The sequence below is a fragment of the Andrena cerasifolii genome, chromosome 9 (assembly GCF_050908995.1).
Source record: "Andrena cerasifolii isolate SP2316 chromosome 9, iyAndCera1_principal, whole genome shotgun sequence".
Lineage (NCBI taxonomy): Eukaryota > Metazoa > Arthropoda > Insecta > Hymenoptera > Andrenidae > Andrena > Andrena cerasifolii.
Genome location: NC_135126.1, coordinates 11,184,746 through 11,199,945, shown reverse-complemented (window position 1 = coordinate 11,199,945; position 15,200 = coordinate 11,184,746). Strand labels below are relative to the sequence as shown.

General features: G+C 45.1%; 1 protein-coding gene across 3 annotated transcripts in view; it reads right to left on the bottom strand.

Annotated features, from left to right (window-relative positions):
* The window catches only part of LOC143373269 (uncharacterized), a 250,056-nt gene that overhangs the window by 106,783 nt on the left and 128,073 nt on the right, over positions 1-15,200 (bottom strand). For all 3 annotated transcript variants that reach the window (XM_076820371.1, XM_076820372.1, XM_076820373.1), the window contains exons 3-4: positions 12,777-12,938; positions 9,662-9,845 (exon numbers count right to left, since the gene is read on the bottom strand). In XM_076820371.1, coding sequence (XP_076676486.1) covers positions 9,662-9,845; positions 12,777-12,938 — 346 coding nt within the window. The remainder of the gene's footprint in view (positions 1-9,661; positions 9,846-12,776; positions 12,939-15,200) is intronic.

The following is a 15,200-nucleotide window of genomic DNA, read 5'->3' as shown; positions in this document are numbered from 1 at the left end:
CTGGAAAATAATGTAGTTATTCTCTTCACTATTGACTAATTTCTTGTTAAATTTATTATATCTTCTGATTTTATGCTTGTGTTTAATATATTGTAGTAGGTTTCCCATAGAAAGTAATTTATTTGTGGCTGATCGAAGCGGAACTTCTTACCCCTATATGGGGCAAGTTGTTATCGCATTGGGGTAAGTTGTTACTATGATATAAGAGTTGCCTTTTAATGAAATATTTCATTTTCTAATGAAATAAAGCAGAATTTTATTAATAATGGTTATTTATGAAGGTTCGGACCAACAAAAATGTATTATCTTTAAAAGAAAACCAAAAGCGACAGTTTTTATTTATCTTTACGCATAACTTCGATCGAAGTCGTGTCCCTTTCCGCCTTTCATTCATATGTTCGCATCTTAAAGCACAGCGGAAACAATTTATACATTTGCGGTAGGTCTGTGACGATAGCACCCCCAAATTCAAATTTTTGGAAAAACTCAACGGCATTCGTTTGTCCATCGTTTGCCCACGTTTGCCCATAAAAAATTTTTTTTTGCCCACCCTCCAAAAAAAGTTATGAACAAAATAAAAAATTTGTCTTCATCACTCACGATGAATTCATTTCAATTTTTTAAAAGAAGGATACGAATATACCCGATCTGGCCACGCTTGCCCACTCTCAGATTTCATTTGCCCACCCTCCAGAATTTAAATAAAAAATAAAAACCGCGAAAACATGGGTATAGATGAAGCGATCGCGTTAAAGTTCGATTATTCTCGAAAATATTATCAAAATCTTTATTTCAACGGTGCAGTCCGTTAGTTTAGATGTAGAAGAGATTTGCCCATGCATTAATTTCGTATGCCCACCCTCCAGAATCGAATTATTAATAAAGATAGCCAAGAAGTGCGGTACCCGTTGAACCGAATACCTTTCCGTTCGTTTTTTTCCCGAATGAATTATCAAAATCAATTGTACTTACCGTAAAGGTTGAAGGTGTTTGGTGACATGTTATCCAAAAAATGTTGCACACACTTCTTTCTCACTTTATTGGAACGACACTTAAATTTGTATCGCTCATCGAACACTTCACACTTTTCACACATCTGCAGCATGTGCAGAATATCACCAGAGTGGTTTTCTAGTCATTTTTCACTAATTACCGCAATGATATCGCACAACGGAAAATAATATAATCTCACAGTTACTTCACAAACCGTAAATGAATGCACGGTCTTGCAAGAGTTGCGTCCGTACTCTGTAGACCGACTGACTTTCGTGCGTCGTTGGAAGGAATTCGAGGGTATCGCAGACATCTGTTTACGTTTCGGCACGTTCGATGACGACACGCAGCGTTGATACCCTAAAGGGTAGCAGCGCGGAGTGCCACTGCCGAAACGTAAACAGATGTCTGCGATACTCTCGAATTCTTTCCAACGACGCACTTCTTGGCTATCTTTATTAATAATTCGATTCTGAAGGGTGGGCATACGAAATTAATGCATGGGCAAATCTCTTTTACATCTAAACTAATGAACTGCATCGTTGAAAGAACGATTTCGATAATATTTTCCAGAAAAATCGAACTTTAACGCGATCGCTTCAACGGGTACCGCACTTCTTGGCTATCTTTATTAATAATTCGATTCTGGAGGGTGGGCATACGAAATTAATGCATGGGCAAATCTCTTCTACATCTAAACTAACGGACTGCATCGTTGAAAGACCGATTTTGATAATATTTTCTAGAAAAATCGAACTTTAACGCGATCGCTTCACCTGTACCCTTCTTTTCGAGGTTTTTATTTTTTATTTAAATTCTGGAGGGTGGGCAAATGAAATCTGAGAGTGGGCAAACGTGGCCAGGTCGGGTATATTCGTATCCTTCTTTTAAAAAATTGAAATGCATTCATCGTGGGTGATGAAGACAAATTTTTTATTTTGTTCATAACTTTTTTTGGAGGGTGGGCAAAAAAAAATTTGTATGGGCAAACGTGGGCAAACGAAGGACAATCATTTCCCACCGACAAATCATTAAAATGTTTTCATGGGGGTGCTGATGCAAATTTTTTTTGCCATAATTTTTTTTTGAAGGGTGGGCAAACGCAATTTTTGTATGGACAAACGTGGGCATACGATGAACAAACGAATGCCGTTGAGTTTTTTAAAAAAATCGAATTTGGGGGTGCTATCTTCACAGACCTATTTGCGGCGGGGCAAGTTTTTACGGTAACAACGTGCCCCAAGTCACGGTAACAACTAGCCCCTACCGACACATGTAGCAATTTCAAAGACTATTCTGCTTATACATGTATTCAAACGATAAACACTATTACACCATGTTCTTAAATGTCATTTGATCCATAAGAACGATTCAATCTATAATATCGACGTTAAATAATTGAAATAGACCAAAAAGTAATGATAGAAAAATGTTTACTTATCTGGTACGCGACTAATAGGTCCTTGCTTACAACCACACAATTCGCTGTCGCGGACGCTATTAAAGTGGGCGACAGAGTGGCGTGATCAACTCACACGGAAAAAATAATTTAAAGTACAACGCTCTTTTTATTTTGAAGATAGAGCCGTCGGAACAACTCACCCCCGGAACTTTTAGCCCCGGTCTCCCCTATATAATATTCTTTCAAGAAACGACGTATAATATAAGTTGTTATGGTTGCTTTCGTAATTCATCGTTTTTTATTTGAATAATACCAGAAATACCAAAAAAATAATACAGAAAAATATCTAAATTAAGCAACGATTTCTTTATTGAAGCGCCCTCGCGAATTGGCGCCCTGGTGGTCGCCCGCTTCGCCCGTACCTTCCGCCGGCGCTCTCTCTAGCCCACGAAATATTAACCGTGATCGCGTCATGCGTTCGCTGGCTGAACGTCAAACAGTAATTTCCCTGTTTCTGGTTATCCGCCACTTTGTAAGGGTCAGCGGTTAATAGTCACAGCACAGTGATCGACAACAAGCCTCTTCTTCTAACAGATTCGTAGTGCCTTTTCTAAAACGCTCCTGGTTCACCGCAGAGATTATTGGTGCTTCGAACAGCCAGAATGAAAATTCCAAGTAGTGCACGTAATTGGCGCCGCGAGTATGTAAAGTGCTTCTTTCAAGCCAGAGATTAACGGCCTGCTATGACAGAAATCTCTTTTATACTCCGTGTACGGAGAATCCGCTCTCCAGCGAACGACGCGAGTGGCATGGAATCGATAAACCATCGTGGAACCATCCACGACTACTTAGGCGAACCATACGAAATTATTTCCCAGCTTCGCCGCGGCACGAGAAACCTTAAATCTATTATTTGTCAAGAGTGATGATTGTAGCGACAACCGTATAGCCTGCGTTCATCACCGGCCCGTTCCCTGAATCCGCGCTTCTGGCTTGTTTAATCAAATCCTTCGTATTAGTGACGCGGCCAGACATTTACGAGACTAAAAATGTTACGAGAGTGTCGCGGCGTGAAATATTCGGCGCGGTGCAGCGCCGGGGGACTCGTTAAGCGCCCTGTCCCTTGATTGCGAGCGAGTTGGCTTCAGCGGCGGAATATTTTCGCGCCACGAAAATTGTTTGATCCGAGGCCGCGCACTTTGTCCGACGGCGGCACGGGTTTACAACGTCGGCGCGCAGCGAAACTCGCCTTTCAAGAGAAGCCAAAGCCATCCCCCGCTGCGGATTAGGTAATCTCGCCGTAAAAGTGACGTAATTTATGAAGCTACTTAAACCCTGGCCTCGGGTATAATACTCCCCCGCAACGAGCCTGCCGCGCCCTCTCACCACCCTCAGACGAGATGAACTCCTCGAACGGAAATTATCGTTACGTAGCTTGGTCCCCAGCTCCTGATCTTTCTTTTCTCGAGCGTATGGGAGACAAATGGCCGAGCAAGCTGCTCATATTAACAGAGTCGCAAGCTCCCTCGCACGATGAAAAGGTAATGCGAAATTACGTTCCAAAACATGTCCGTGGGCAAATAAATTATCACTTAACCCATACGCTTTGACTTGCGTACAAACATTTAATAACACTCTACGTGTAAAGGGAAAGAAGTAAATGGGTTCGGGATAATCGAGGCAAAAGTACCCTTTTAATGAATCTACTTTACAACGTTTCCGCCGGAAAAGTCGCGGGTAAATTAAAGCCGCAGAACATAATTCCACAGGGCCAGTCGGACGGTAATTTATTAATAGTGGCGTGTATTCAAGAACGAACGAATGCACGACGAAATAACACTGGTATGCTACGCATTGAATTTATCTTATCCTTGTTTTGCAACTTTCGCTAGCGCGTGCCCTGTATTGTACACTGGAAGGGGCGAGCGGCGATTTTACACCTCCGAATAGAATTAAACGAACGTAGGGACCTTGCTATTGAAACCACTCGCGATTTCAGGTAAGACGTTCCTCATGGAATTATTTTATAAGAGTGTAGATTCTATTTCTATAGAATTCTGAAATAGGGATAATAAAAATGGGTACCCTGCGTGTAACGAAATTGGATATCGCGGGTCCCACTGCAGGGCAAGAAATGTAAGTTGATCTCTAATCCCCCGTAAAGAGAAACGTTGCGAGGAAACAGAAACAGCGTTCGTACATGTAAACATTGCAGAGGCATCTGCAAGAGGACATTTCACGTGTAACAGCCCCATATAAAGAAACACCCCTGCAGCCCGACATAAAGACACGCCGAGACGGAAAAGAGTGGCGCAATATTCGAAGCCGTCGCGAGATACGGCGCAAAGTGGCGAATTTAAGAATAATACACAGACGCATTTTGCTCGGGACGTTAAAGCTGAACGAACAACGCGCACGGTCCCTACGTTTTATCGCCTTTAAACGTTTACATCCTTGGAGCGCTGGAAACACGCGTTACACACCACCTCGGAGCACTGGCGCCTCGTGCTTTCCTAGATTACCATCATAATATGCCTCGAGAAAAGAGCCGCGAACGCATTAAACATCAATTTGCACGCGTCTGTTACGTGGGACTGGCTAATTCCCATTTCGAAAGCATGCCTAAAGTGTGGCGTTCAAAAGAGAACGAACTCTAAAAAAAAAAATTAAGCTCGAGGAATACACACTGTCTTCGATGTGATACACATTTTCATTTCCTGCTAGACACGAAAGAAGATGGAGAATCTATAGACTTGGATGCAATCTACGATTGAACGCGGATGATCGTTATGAAAACCCATCTCGTTGGAGGTTACGCGACTTTTATAAGCGTCCGTCAATGTCGTTCGCTTCTCGTGCCGGCGATCTTGAATTAACGAGGAGGTAGTGGCGATTAAAAAATATGGGGCCCGCGAAACGGAAGAAAGGGGAAGGTGGACGGATCGGGGCGGGCGCGAGGACGGTACAGGATCGTGAAAGAACCAGCCGTGAGCGATTCTCATACAAATTCCCAAGCCGCCGGTAATCATAGCAAAATTAAGGTCATCCATCACCCACGGGATCCATTCTATTCCGCTACCTCACTTAATAGTATTCCGCTGAGCGACGTAATTTCACTCTGCGCACCTCTCATCTGTCCGCGCGTATGCAAGCCGAGAGGCAGTCGGCAGAGGGATGAAGAAAGATCGACGGAGACGCCGGGCGTCTTTCGCCTCGGCCGGGAGGAATTCAGAGACGAGGCGTCTGCGGGGGCAAATATTTGAGTCTATTGTTTGGCCAGACGTTTCCTCCACAAATAAAACGGTTCGTCAGGAAGATGTCTCCGCGTGTAATCCGAGCTGGTAAGTAGAACAGCCGAAGTATATGATGTAACGTAATTGAGCGTGACTAGTTAATGGTTGTGATGATAAAGCGTCTGCACTTGCCGCGCAAGTAGAATCAGCACGCGCATGGATAGACAGGATCTAAGAAGATAAAACAATTTCGTCAAAGACTGCCTGTGCGCATATACGTATGCACATACGCAAAAACAGCTGGCAAGTGGAATGGGACTATGCGCGAGCAGACAGCCCGTAAGTAGAACAGACAAGCGCGCAGTCAGCCGCGGCATAAGTGGAATGTACCCGTGTCTAGACAGACGTCTAAATATTCTACGGGACAGCTTGGGAATGTAAGTAAAAGAGTACACAACCGGTGAATCAGTGTTTCTATTCCTAGCACAGTCCTATTAAAAGTATCTTAAACGATCGGTAAGTGAAATAAGGGAAGCACGTATAATTAGCCACCCTTCTAATAGAGTAGGTGTACGAGTATCCTGACGCGACTCTAAGTAGAATATTCACATCTAGACAGGCACGCGGTAAGTGGCTTGCACTTTCAATTTCTCGCTCGTAATCGGCAAAGCCATTGGGGCCAAGCGAAGCACCGAATTTTTACGGACGTTCTAAAAGTGCACGCGGCGATCGTTACGCCCCGTATCGACTGCACCGCGGGCCCTTTCACTTTTCAAACCGTTCGCCTCGCGACCGCTTTAAATACTTAACGACTCGCGGCGACGACGGCGTTGTCATAAATTTCCCACCATACGCTCTTCTGATACAGTCTGGCCACTGTACGGAGAACGGCGATGGGAAGGGGGGGCATTAACGTTTTATCAGCCGCGTGCACGGCGGTATCTCGTGAGAAATGTTTTCCCGGGGAAAAACGCCGGTTTTGCAATTTTTCCCGGGCGCCGCGCAGTTTCTCAAACGGTAGCATTCAAGGAACAGGTAAAAGGCGAACACCGACGCCGCTGGCCCGTATACGTAAGCGTAACGATATTTCTCGCTTCAAGCCCCGCAACGTCTGCCGGCTGGCTGGCTTGCCTTTCGTTAACGGGCAAACTTCGAGTGAGCTTTTATATTTTTTTAGGGGTCTATTCGCGGGCGCTTTTAGTTAAAGGAGGACACCCGGTGATAAATCGTTCAACTTTGAAAAATAAAGTGCCGAGAACGGAACTGGGGATGGAAGTAATGAACGGCCCCGTGAATGCTGAATGTTTGTAGTTCTCCGCGCAGGAAAGTTCACCGAGCAGGCACCGAACGCGCGGCTATAGACTTTACGGCCGTTTAAGCTCGGCCTGTTTTTGTTATCTTCGGACCAAGGAAGGAGCGCGAAAAATGCCAGGCCCGGCGCGCGAATTCGCAGGAATTATTGCCGCGACATGGCTATCGAACGTACCGCGGGAGGAGAAAGACGGACAGGCTGAGTGCCATTACGTTCGGCTCGATATATCGCCGGGTTATAGCGGTGAATGTCAGATTTTAAGTTATCTACGGCCGGAAGCGCGAAAGAACGTATCGAAAAGCCATAATGCGTATTCCGTTCCGGCGGATTTGCAGAGTTTATCCGAAATTATTGCTGCTCGTACAATACGGCACGCTCGAACCTGGTACGAACGATCATTTCTCCTTTCCCGGGGCATGCCTCTTTCACGATGCCTTTTACAATCCTACATCTCCATACCTTGTTGCGCACACACTTAAACTGCATTTCCGCGGGCCGGCTGGGCGAGGTTCAAGTTTTGTTGCCGAGCAACTGCTGCGTAAAAATGAAAACGTCGTGGCAGCTCTTTCGTTTAGAGAGCACTTCGTCGGGTGTATGATTTCTTGACGGCCGCGTCGGATGAAATACAAACAACCAGCGAGGCCGATAAACCGTAGGAAAAATTAAGGGGACAGAATTTACAGTGAAGAGTTTCGCCGGAGCGAATTAACAAAAGAGAAATGTAGAGACGCGCAGAAATGTAGGAACGTGGAACTGCGGTGTATTTAAACAACCAGCGAGGCCGATAAACTGTAGGAAAAATTAAGGGGCCGGAATTTACAGCGAAGAGTTCCGCTGAAGCGAATCTCTGGACGAGGCGAGGGTATAATTAACAAAATGTAGAGACGCAGAAATGCGGAAACGTGGAGCTGCGGTGTATTTACAAACGTTTCCGCGTGGACACAACGCGGTGCGGAAAGTATAATTAAATAAATACAGTCTTACTTTAGAAGCAGTATTAATAGAAGACTGAATAATTGACTCCCATCACTGTGCGTTGCGCCATTCCGAGTACGTCCCATAAACGTCTCACTTATCATCCCCTCCTCGTATGAATTTCCATAAAATCGACACGAAATAATCGAAAAGGGGAGCCCGAATGTATTCCAGGTGCATTGTTATGCGTACCCTGTCGAACATGATGGACGGAAACTGCTCAAGTAGGCGCGCCATGCATTCGCGCTCTAAGCTCTACTTAGACTCCGTGAGAAGAAAAGAGGTTGGAAAGGGGTCGGGGACGAGTCTTGTCGAAAAATTGTAAGAAGTTTCGCTAGACCCTGTCGAAGGCCTTTTCCACTCGCCACGAACTTTGTTCACTATCCTGGTCGAGCGAAGGGGTCGCGTGGGGGGGGGGGGGCGGGATACGCCTCCGGAAACAGTAATTTTTCTTTCCAGACCGATCTCACCCCCGCGCTCCTTCTACACACGCTGAGAGGGACTTAAGTGTGGCCCGATGGCGGTGGCCTCGTAAGAGCGGAAGTATGACAAATTGAAACGGCCATCGACACGAGCGATCTCCAATCATATCGACTGCTACGAGCCGCCCTTCAACTTCCCCTCTCAACTTCAAACTCGGGGACAGGAATAGTGCCGTTATCTACGCTGAAACTTGAAAGGGGACACCGTTTCAGCGCTGGTATTCCGTAGCAGGTGTTCTCTCTATTATTTAGATATTAGTCCCCGAATGAAACTCGAGACGCTGAATAATGAAGTTTGAAAGAACGTTACGTAAAGACAGCCATTCCTTCCCCGCCGTTTTGCTCGATATTACAGCTTTCGCGCCGAGTGGCAGGCGCAACGGGAAAATGGATTGGAATGGCATGGAAAAAGCCCCGGCGAACAAATATCGCGGGTGGAAGATTTATTGTAATAACAATTTTCATACAGGCGAAATGCATTCGGGACGTGCACGCGGCCACCCCCGGTACAAAAGGTTAATACAATTAAAAGTATCAGACAAAAATAGCGAGACAACCACGCGCCCTGTCCGAAGTGATTAAAAACACTTTTGATTAATGTTGAACGACCTCGGCCAATGCGCGAATCTCTGCCAACAGCCGGGGTACTCATTCGCGCTACGGTTTCGCATTAACGAAACAATTAACGGCCCCGGCCGGTGACGGGCACGTATTATCGTAACGTCATTTTTCCGCGTTCCGAGCCTGTAGTACTGATTAATTGAAATATGTTTCATCGCGATTATTTCACGATTCATGTGCTCCAATCCAGCTTCGCGTTTTATAGCTGCTCTGAATGTAATTAATTATTGGTATCGAGGGATCGGCGATAATTAAAGCACACCGAAACGGTTGCCTCTCGTGGAAATTATTTTTCCGAGGCGCGACTGACGGCTGAACGAAGCGCGTTATCACAGAGCACAGAATCGGACAATAAAACGGCTGAGATATTGTAAATTTCAGCCACCTATAATTATGTATCATAGCCCGAAACTACGGAATAATTCAAAGCAGAGTAAATAATTCTAACCCGGGCTGGCGATGGACAATCGAATAATAAACATCTGAAAGTCGAACCGTTCTGTGACCCGAAGGTCCACAGAACCAAGTGGTTACCACTTTCGATGGGCAAACAGAGAGTCCTTCGTGGACATTACTTTGCTCGGAAGCAAAGATCTCCGACCGAGAATCCACGATAAGATAGAGAAATGCAAAAGCCACTTACGCGGTGCCGTTGTGTTGTCCGATGGAGATCAATCGATAGATTTGTAGCTCGACCCGCTGGCCAGTGTCCGGCACGAATCTGTACGTACACCTCGAGGGCCCTTCAAGGGACGGCGACTTTATTTGACCGAAGCCGCGATCCGATTTGCTGAACAACTGCCTGCTGTCCAGCGTTATATTGCACACTGGAATAGAGAAAAGAAATACACTTGGTTAGCCCACCGTCCGCCTGAGAAACTTGTGTCGTTTTCTAAGGACGAAAGGGAATCCGGTTACCTCGTTTCTTTAGGCGTCGAAAAGCCTGTAGGTTTTAGTTTTCAATTGCCCACTTTAAAACGGTCCGTTGGCACAATCGACGACGATGCACTATTCGCGGTTTAGAATCCACAATTCGCTACAAATCACGCGCAATGGACGAAGCACATTCCCTGATCGTTTGCTGTTTTATATTATTCGAGGTGTTTGAATAACGCGAGATTAAGTTGCTGCGACGACGCGCGACACTGCCGGAAAAATGGCAGGATAACCTCAAAATTGGGGAAGAGGTACGGTGACACAACGCGACAGCAGAGACGATCCAAGGTTTAATGACGACGGAAATGATGGAGCGCGGGAAATCGATAAGTGCGTATACTGGCCGCTAGAGGCGCGCTTCATTGACTCGCTGAATCGATCGCGCTTTAAAGTGTCAAGCGGACGCGTATATACAACAGGATTAGCTAGTTAGTCGTATTATAAATAGGTTTACGTTTGTGTTAGACTCAGACTCAAATTTACTAAAATAGGATAAAGTCAAATTGTGTGTACGCTCTTTTTAACCGACTTCAAAAAGAAAGAGGTTCCAACTTCGAAGTGTTTCAACGCATGTATCTATGTAAGTATGTATGTATGCACGTATGTATATATGTATACGTATTATGTTTGTCCGCGAATTTCTCCGCAACCACTGCACCGATTTTGGTGAAACTTATTGCATTTAGTTTGGCTTCGATCAACTTAGGTCGTGGAGCAAGAATTATCAAAATCGGTCAAATAGTTTTCAAGTTATACCAAAAATTAGAAATCGGTCGCTTTCAGTCCCTCTGATTCGCTCTCGTTCTATCTTGTTCCCGCCATCGACAAGAAAGGAGCGAAAACGATCGCTCGGAATCGTGTCCCCTCTACGTTGTAATATTATATTATATTTATTATTATATTATAATATATATTGTATATCGTGTTATATTTATATTATAATATATATATATATATATATATATATATATATATTATATTGATATTTTGATATTTTATATATTATATTATTTAAACAAATGTAGGTACATGACTTAAATAACTAAAGAGTACAACATAAAAAAATTTATAAAAAATTAAAACCGTCTTCAAAAAAAAAATAAAAAATAAAATGCGCTAAAAAGTAAAAAATAATTTTTTTCCTTACTTAAGCTACGACTAATTTTTTTAAGTCGGTGCCATATTTACACAGTGCAAATGATGAGGCGCCGACATAAAACTATTGAGAGTCGTATATTAAATAAGGAACAAAATTATTTTTTACCTTTTAGCGCATTTTTATTTTTTTTTAAGTCGGTTTTAATTTTTTTTTTAATTTTTGTGTCTATTTCCCCAATTCCTATAAAGTTGTCCAAACTGTGATAGAGAATGGTTTGATAATTAGAATATATTTGGAAATCGATTAGAAAGAATATCTTAGAAGTTCATAAACTCTTTCTCAATATACTGTATAATCTACGCGCAGTCGCTCGTCTGTTAGCAATTTTCTATCAAACTTTCTTTTAATTAATATTTGTCAACCTTTCTGCTCTAATTAAAAAAAAAAGCTTCGAACACACCTGTTGCACCAGCCTACCGATCGAAAAGCGTCTATTTACGGCTACCAGGCAATATTAATTAAGCGTGCATAATTTGCGCTCTAGAAATAAAGTGAAGTCGATGACTCGAGTGAAGGTAAGAAAATCCTACATTTCATTTTGCCACGGTAACGGCGACACACCGAAGCCTTTAATCCTTGCCAGGAGTGTTCCTTTCCGCGAAGAATACAATTTTTATACGCAATTCCTTATTATTACGTAAAGTTTACGTTATATCACGTTATACGATGAGGTGCAAGTGTAATATCATCACGGAAGAATGATGCTGCATCCCTCATAACGATTTTTCTTGCTCGCACCACTTCGTCGTCGCCAGGCGAGACGGGACTTCGTCTTTTCCATTTGAGGCGTCAGGCAGTCGCGACACGCAACCTTGTGAATCCAATGTACATTCTGAATCGATACTTAATTGGCTTCCCCAGGACGCCGCATCGAAAACTTTTGCGACTGTACTCAGAACGAATTACACTGTTTTATTACCGTACTTCGTGACCCAATCGGTTACTCCTGAAGGACTAAAATTTATTATTCTTCTTATGTGTATCGCAAATGAACGCTTTGAGAATCCCGTCGATAAACTGGCAGCCTCAAAGCAACGCGGAAGCCGTGAACGGCGCGAGATCCTATTCATTTCTCTTTCTACCGCAGCGATATCTTTTTAACCAGTTTGTCAATAAATCGATTAACTGGAAACTTTGCAAGCCACGCCAGCTTCATCAGTGGATCGTTAAACTCGTACTTGCACCTTTCTCGTATATCACAAGCATTGTGTGGAAAGTAAAAGTAATGCGTCATTAAGGCTTCCGTCGTAATTACACGACGGGTGTACGTTCCACCCGTGCGTATAAGAAGGATTCATAGGAAAGAAAGGTTTGATGGATGGCGGGGAAGGGCAATAACGTCAGGAGTAATTAACGAAGAGACAAGGTAGATGGATGAAGGGTGGAAAGAAACTCCAATGTAATCAGTTGTGGCAAAGAAACGGGTGAAATGCGGTGGTAATTTCGATGGCAGGGTGTGTGCTTCGCCCGGTCTACCGCACCGAGGTCCGAATTCAGATCGTGCGTTTGCTCATTGATCCACCGTTTCAATTATCAACCCTAACGATCAATTCTTTCTCCGCAACGCCGCTAACAACCGTGGCGGCCGGTGTCTTAATGGTGGTTTAATTCGAAATTATGAATATGGAGACGAATGATAATGGAGCGTAACGACGGTACTTACTGTTGGAGCAATGCTGCTCCAGCCCGCATTGAGCGCATCTGTCCGGCGACGCTGCACCGCAACTGCATCCTCCAGACGGGACGCAGCACGCGCATTCGTTGCTCGACGAATTAAAACTGCAGGCACAGCCCTTCGTCGTCTGTGTCCAAAGGTCCACTTGACCTGGAACGAGACGCGAAAGAGTTAGAAAACGGGAGGTCCAAGGAGTCTCGGCGTCTTTGTAAGACCTCCTATTAGGACATGGTACACACGGTGTACGTTCTTCGCGAAGAAACTTCTACTTAAAGATTACTTACACCGACTCACAGATTTCACTCGTCCTGATTACACGTACAATTTTATCTTTGATAATATGATTGTCTTTTAAATTGGACGATAGAACCAACACATGGGTCAGTGTACATACGTATGATTATGTTCTAAATCTTAGACACAAGTGGACTACAATCCTGCTTAATAACAGGATAATTAAGTACACCGTGGTTCAGGATTTTAATATAATACCACGCATTTTTTTTTTTTTTGATCGAGTGTACAGCGCATAGCATTTTACTATCGGTTCGTATGGTATTGAACTTTTTTAACAGTTCGTCGATCGCTACGTGAAATTTGAGGAAAAATAGCCAGCGCATTTTTGTGGTCCAGTGACGAGGGAACCTATTCGGATCACAATAGATCCGAACTGCAGCTAAACGTGCAACGGCGCTAAGCCGTTTAGAAAATGCAATTCTTCGTCTAAAGTGGCAGAATGCGTGCGCGGTGTATCCTGTTTTCCGGGTATTTCGTGCCGATTGGAATTGCAGCTGAACCGATTTTCCGTACACCCGCGGCCCTTTGTCTTTCCCTCGACCACTCGATCCGATTCCCACCTAACATTCCGACGGTGGTATTACGTTTTTTCGCCGTTGCACCCGCAGCCCCTGGCTCGCCCTTCCCGCCCGTCTGCTGGCTAGCTTTTTTTCGCGTCCCTCTTACACTGTCGTGTCCCAGGACACCGATAAATAGAAATGCAGTGAAAAACGGAGCCGGAGGCGGAATATAACCCCCGGACCACCGATTGCTCATTGTTTTTGCCCGCTTGTCCGTGTTTCTTTCAACTTTTATTGCACCCTTCATTGCACGCGTCCAACCCGCGGACGAGGCTCTGTCTGGCAACGAATCGTGGCAATTAATAAACTGTCGTTTTATCAAGATGCCCGACAGCGCTTCGGGAAAGTTTATTCATACTCTGCGCCGGCGCAGACTGAATTGGAAACCACCGACAGTGACGCACACGAATGGATGTCGCAAGCGACCTGGAAGACCGTGAAACCTGATCCCTATGAGGAGGGTGTTCTTTCATATTGAACCTGCATCGCCGATGGACAATATGAAAGAATCGAATTACTTATTCGCAAAAGTGTCTAATGGCAGCGATTTATGCGGGACACTTTCATCCTCACTGTAAGGTCACTGTCACGTTTAAAAGCTGCAGCGATGGTAGCAGAATTAACTCTGCCATTGAAGCATCGACACCCGGAATTAACTAAAATCCAGGGAAATTCGGGAACGAGGGTGGGCCGTTCATTGCGCGCGTTCGCGTGGGAGAAGCGTTTCCCGTTAGCATCCGATTGCAAACCGCCGGGAACAAATTGCAACGCCAACAATCGCGTATCGGGACCGCGGGTCGATGGTGTGACGGCTACCTGAGCGCGGCGAAGGGAAAACACCCGACATCGAGTCGGCGTCTAATAGAGATTTCCGATTGATTCTGAGAAGGCGCGTAGATACGCGGCCGTGATTGATTGTCTTCCCCGCCGACGGTGGAGCGGGCCAGGTGGTGGCGCAGGAGGGCCAGCAGCACGAGGGAGGAGACGGAGGGCCCGGGACGTGAGAGATAAAAGAGAGGCGAGTGGCAAGCGGGAGAGCCGCGGAAGATGTAGATCGCGGCGAAGGAGCGGAGAGAGGAGAGTGGTGGGTGGGGTAGATTGCCGGAGAGAAGGACGGCGTAGGAAGAAGACATAAATTCCGTGCCAGTGTAAAAAGGGCGTTAAGAGGAGAAGCCCCGGCACCCCCGATATGTCAATATCCCGAGGAAATACGGGGCGGTACTTGGCCAGAGGGGTAGTAAAAATAAAGCAAACTTTATTGCCGCCGCCGCCACCACCACCACTGTCGTCGTCGACACCATTGGGGCCGCCTCTGGAAATGTATTTCAGAAAAACGTCCATGTAGGCGAGCGCTTTAGGACCGTGAATGTGCTAGAAAGGTGGTTAAGAGGAATGCTGGCTGGCGGGGTGCTCGGATTTCAAAGGATTTCACGGATGGAAGGGAAGCGTGGGAGAGAGCCGAAGCAGAGGTAGCCGGACATTTCCAATTGGATTCTTTATCCATCGATTCGGGCTTGATTACGAGGGTTTGTTTAACGTCACCGACGACAAGATA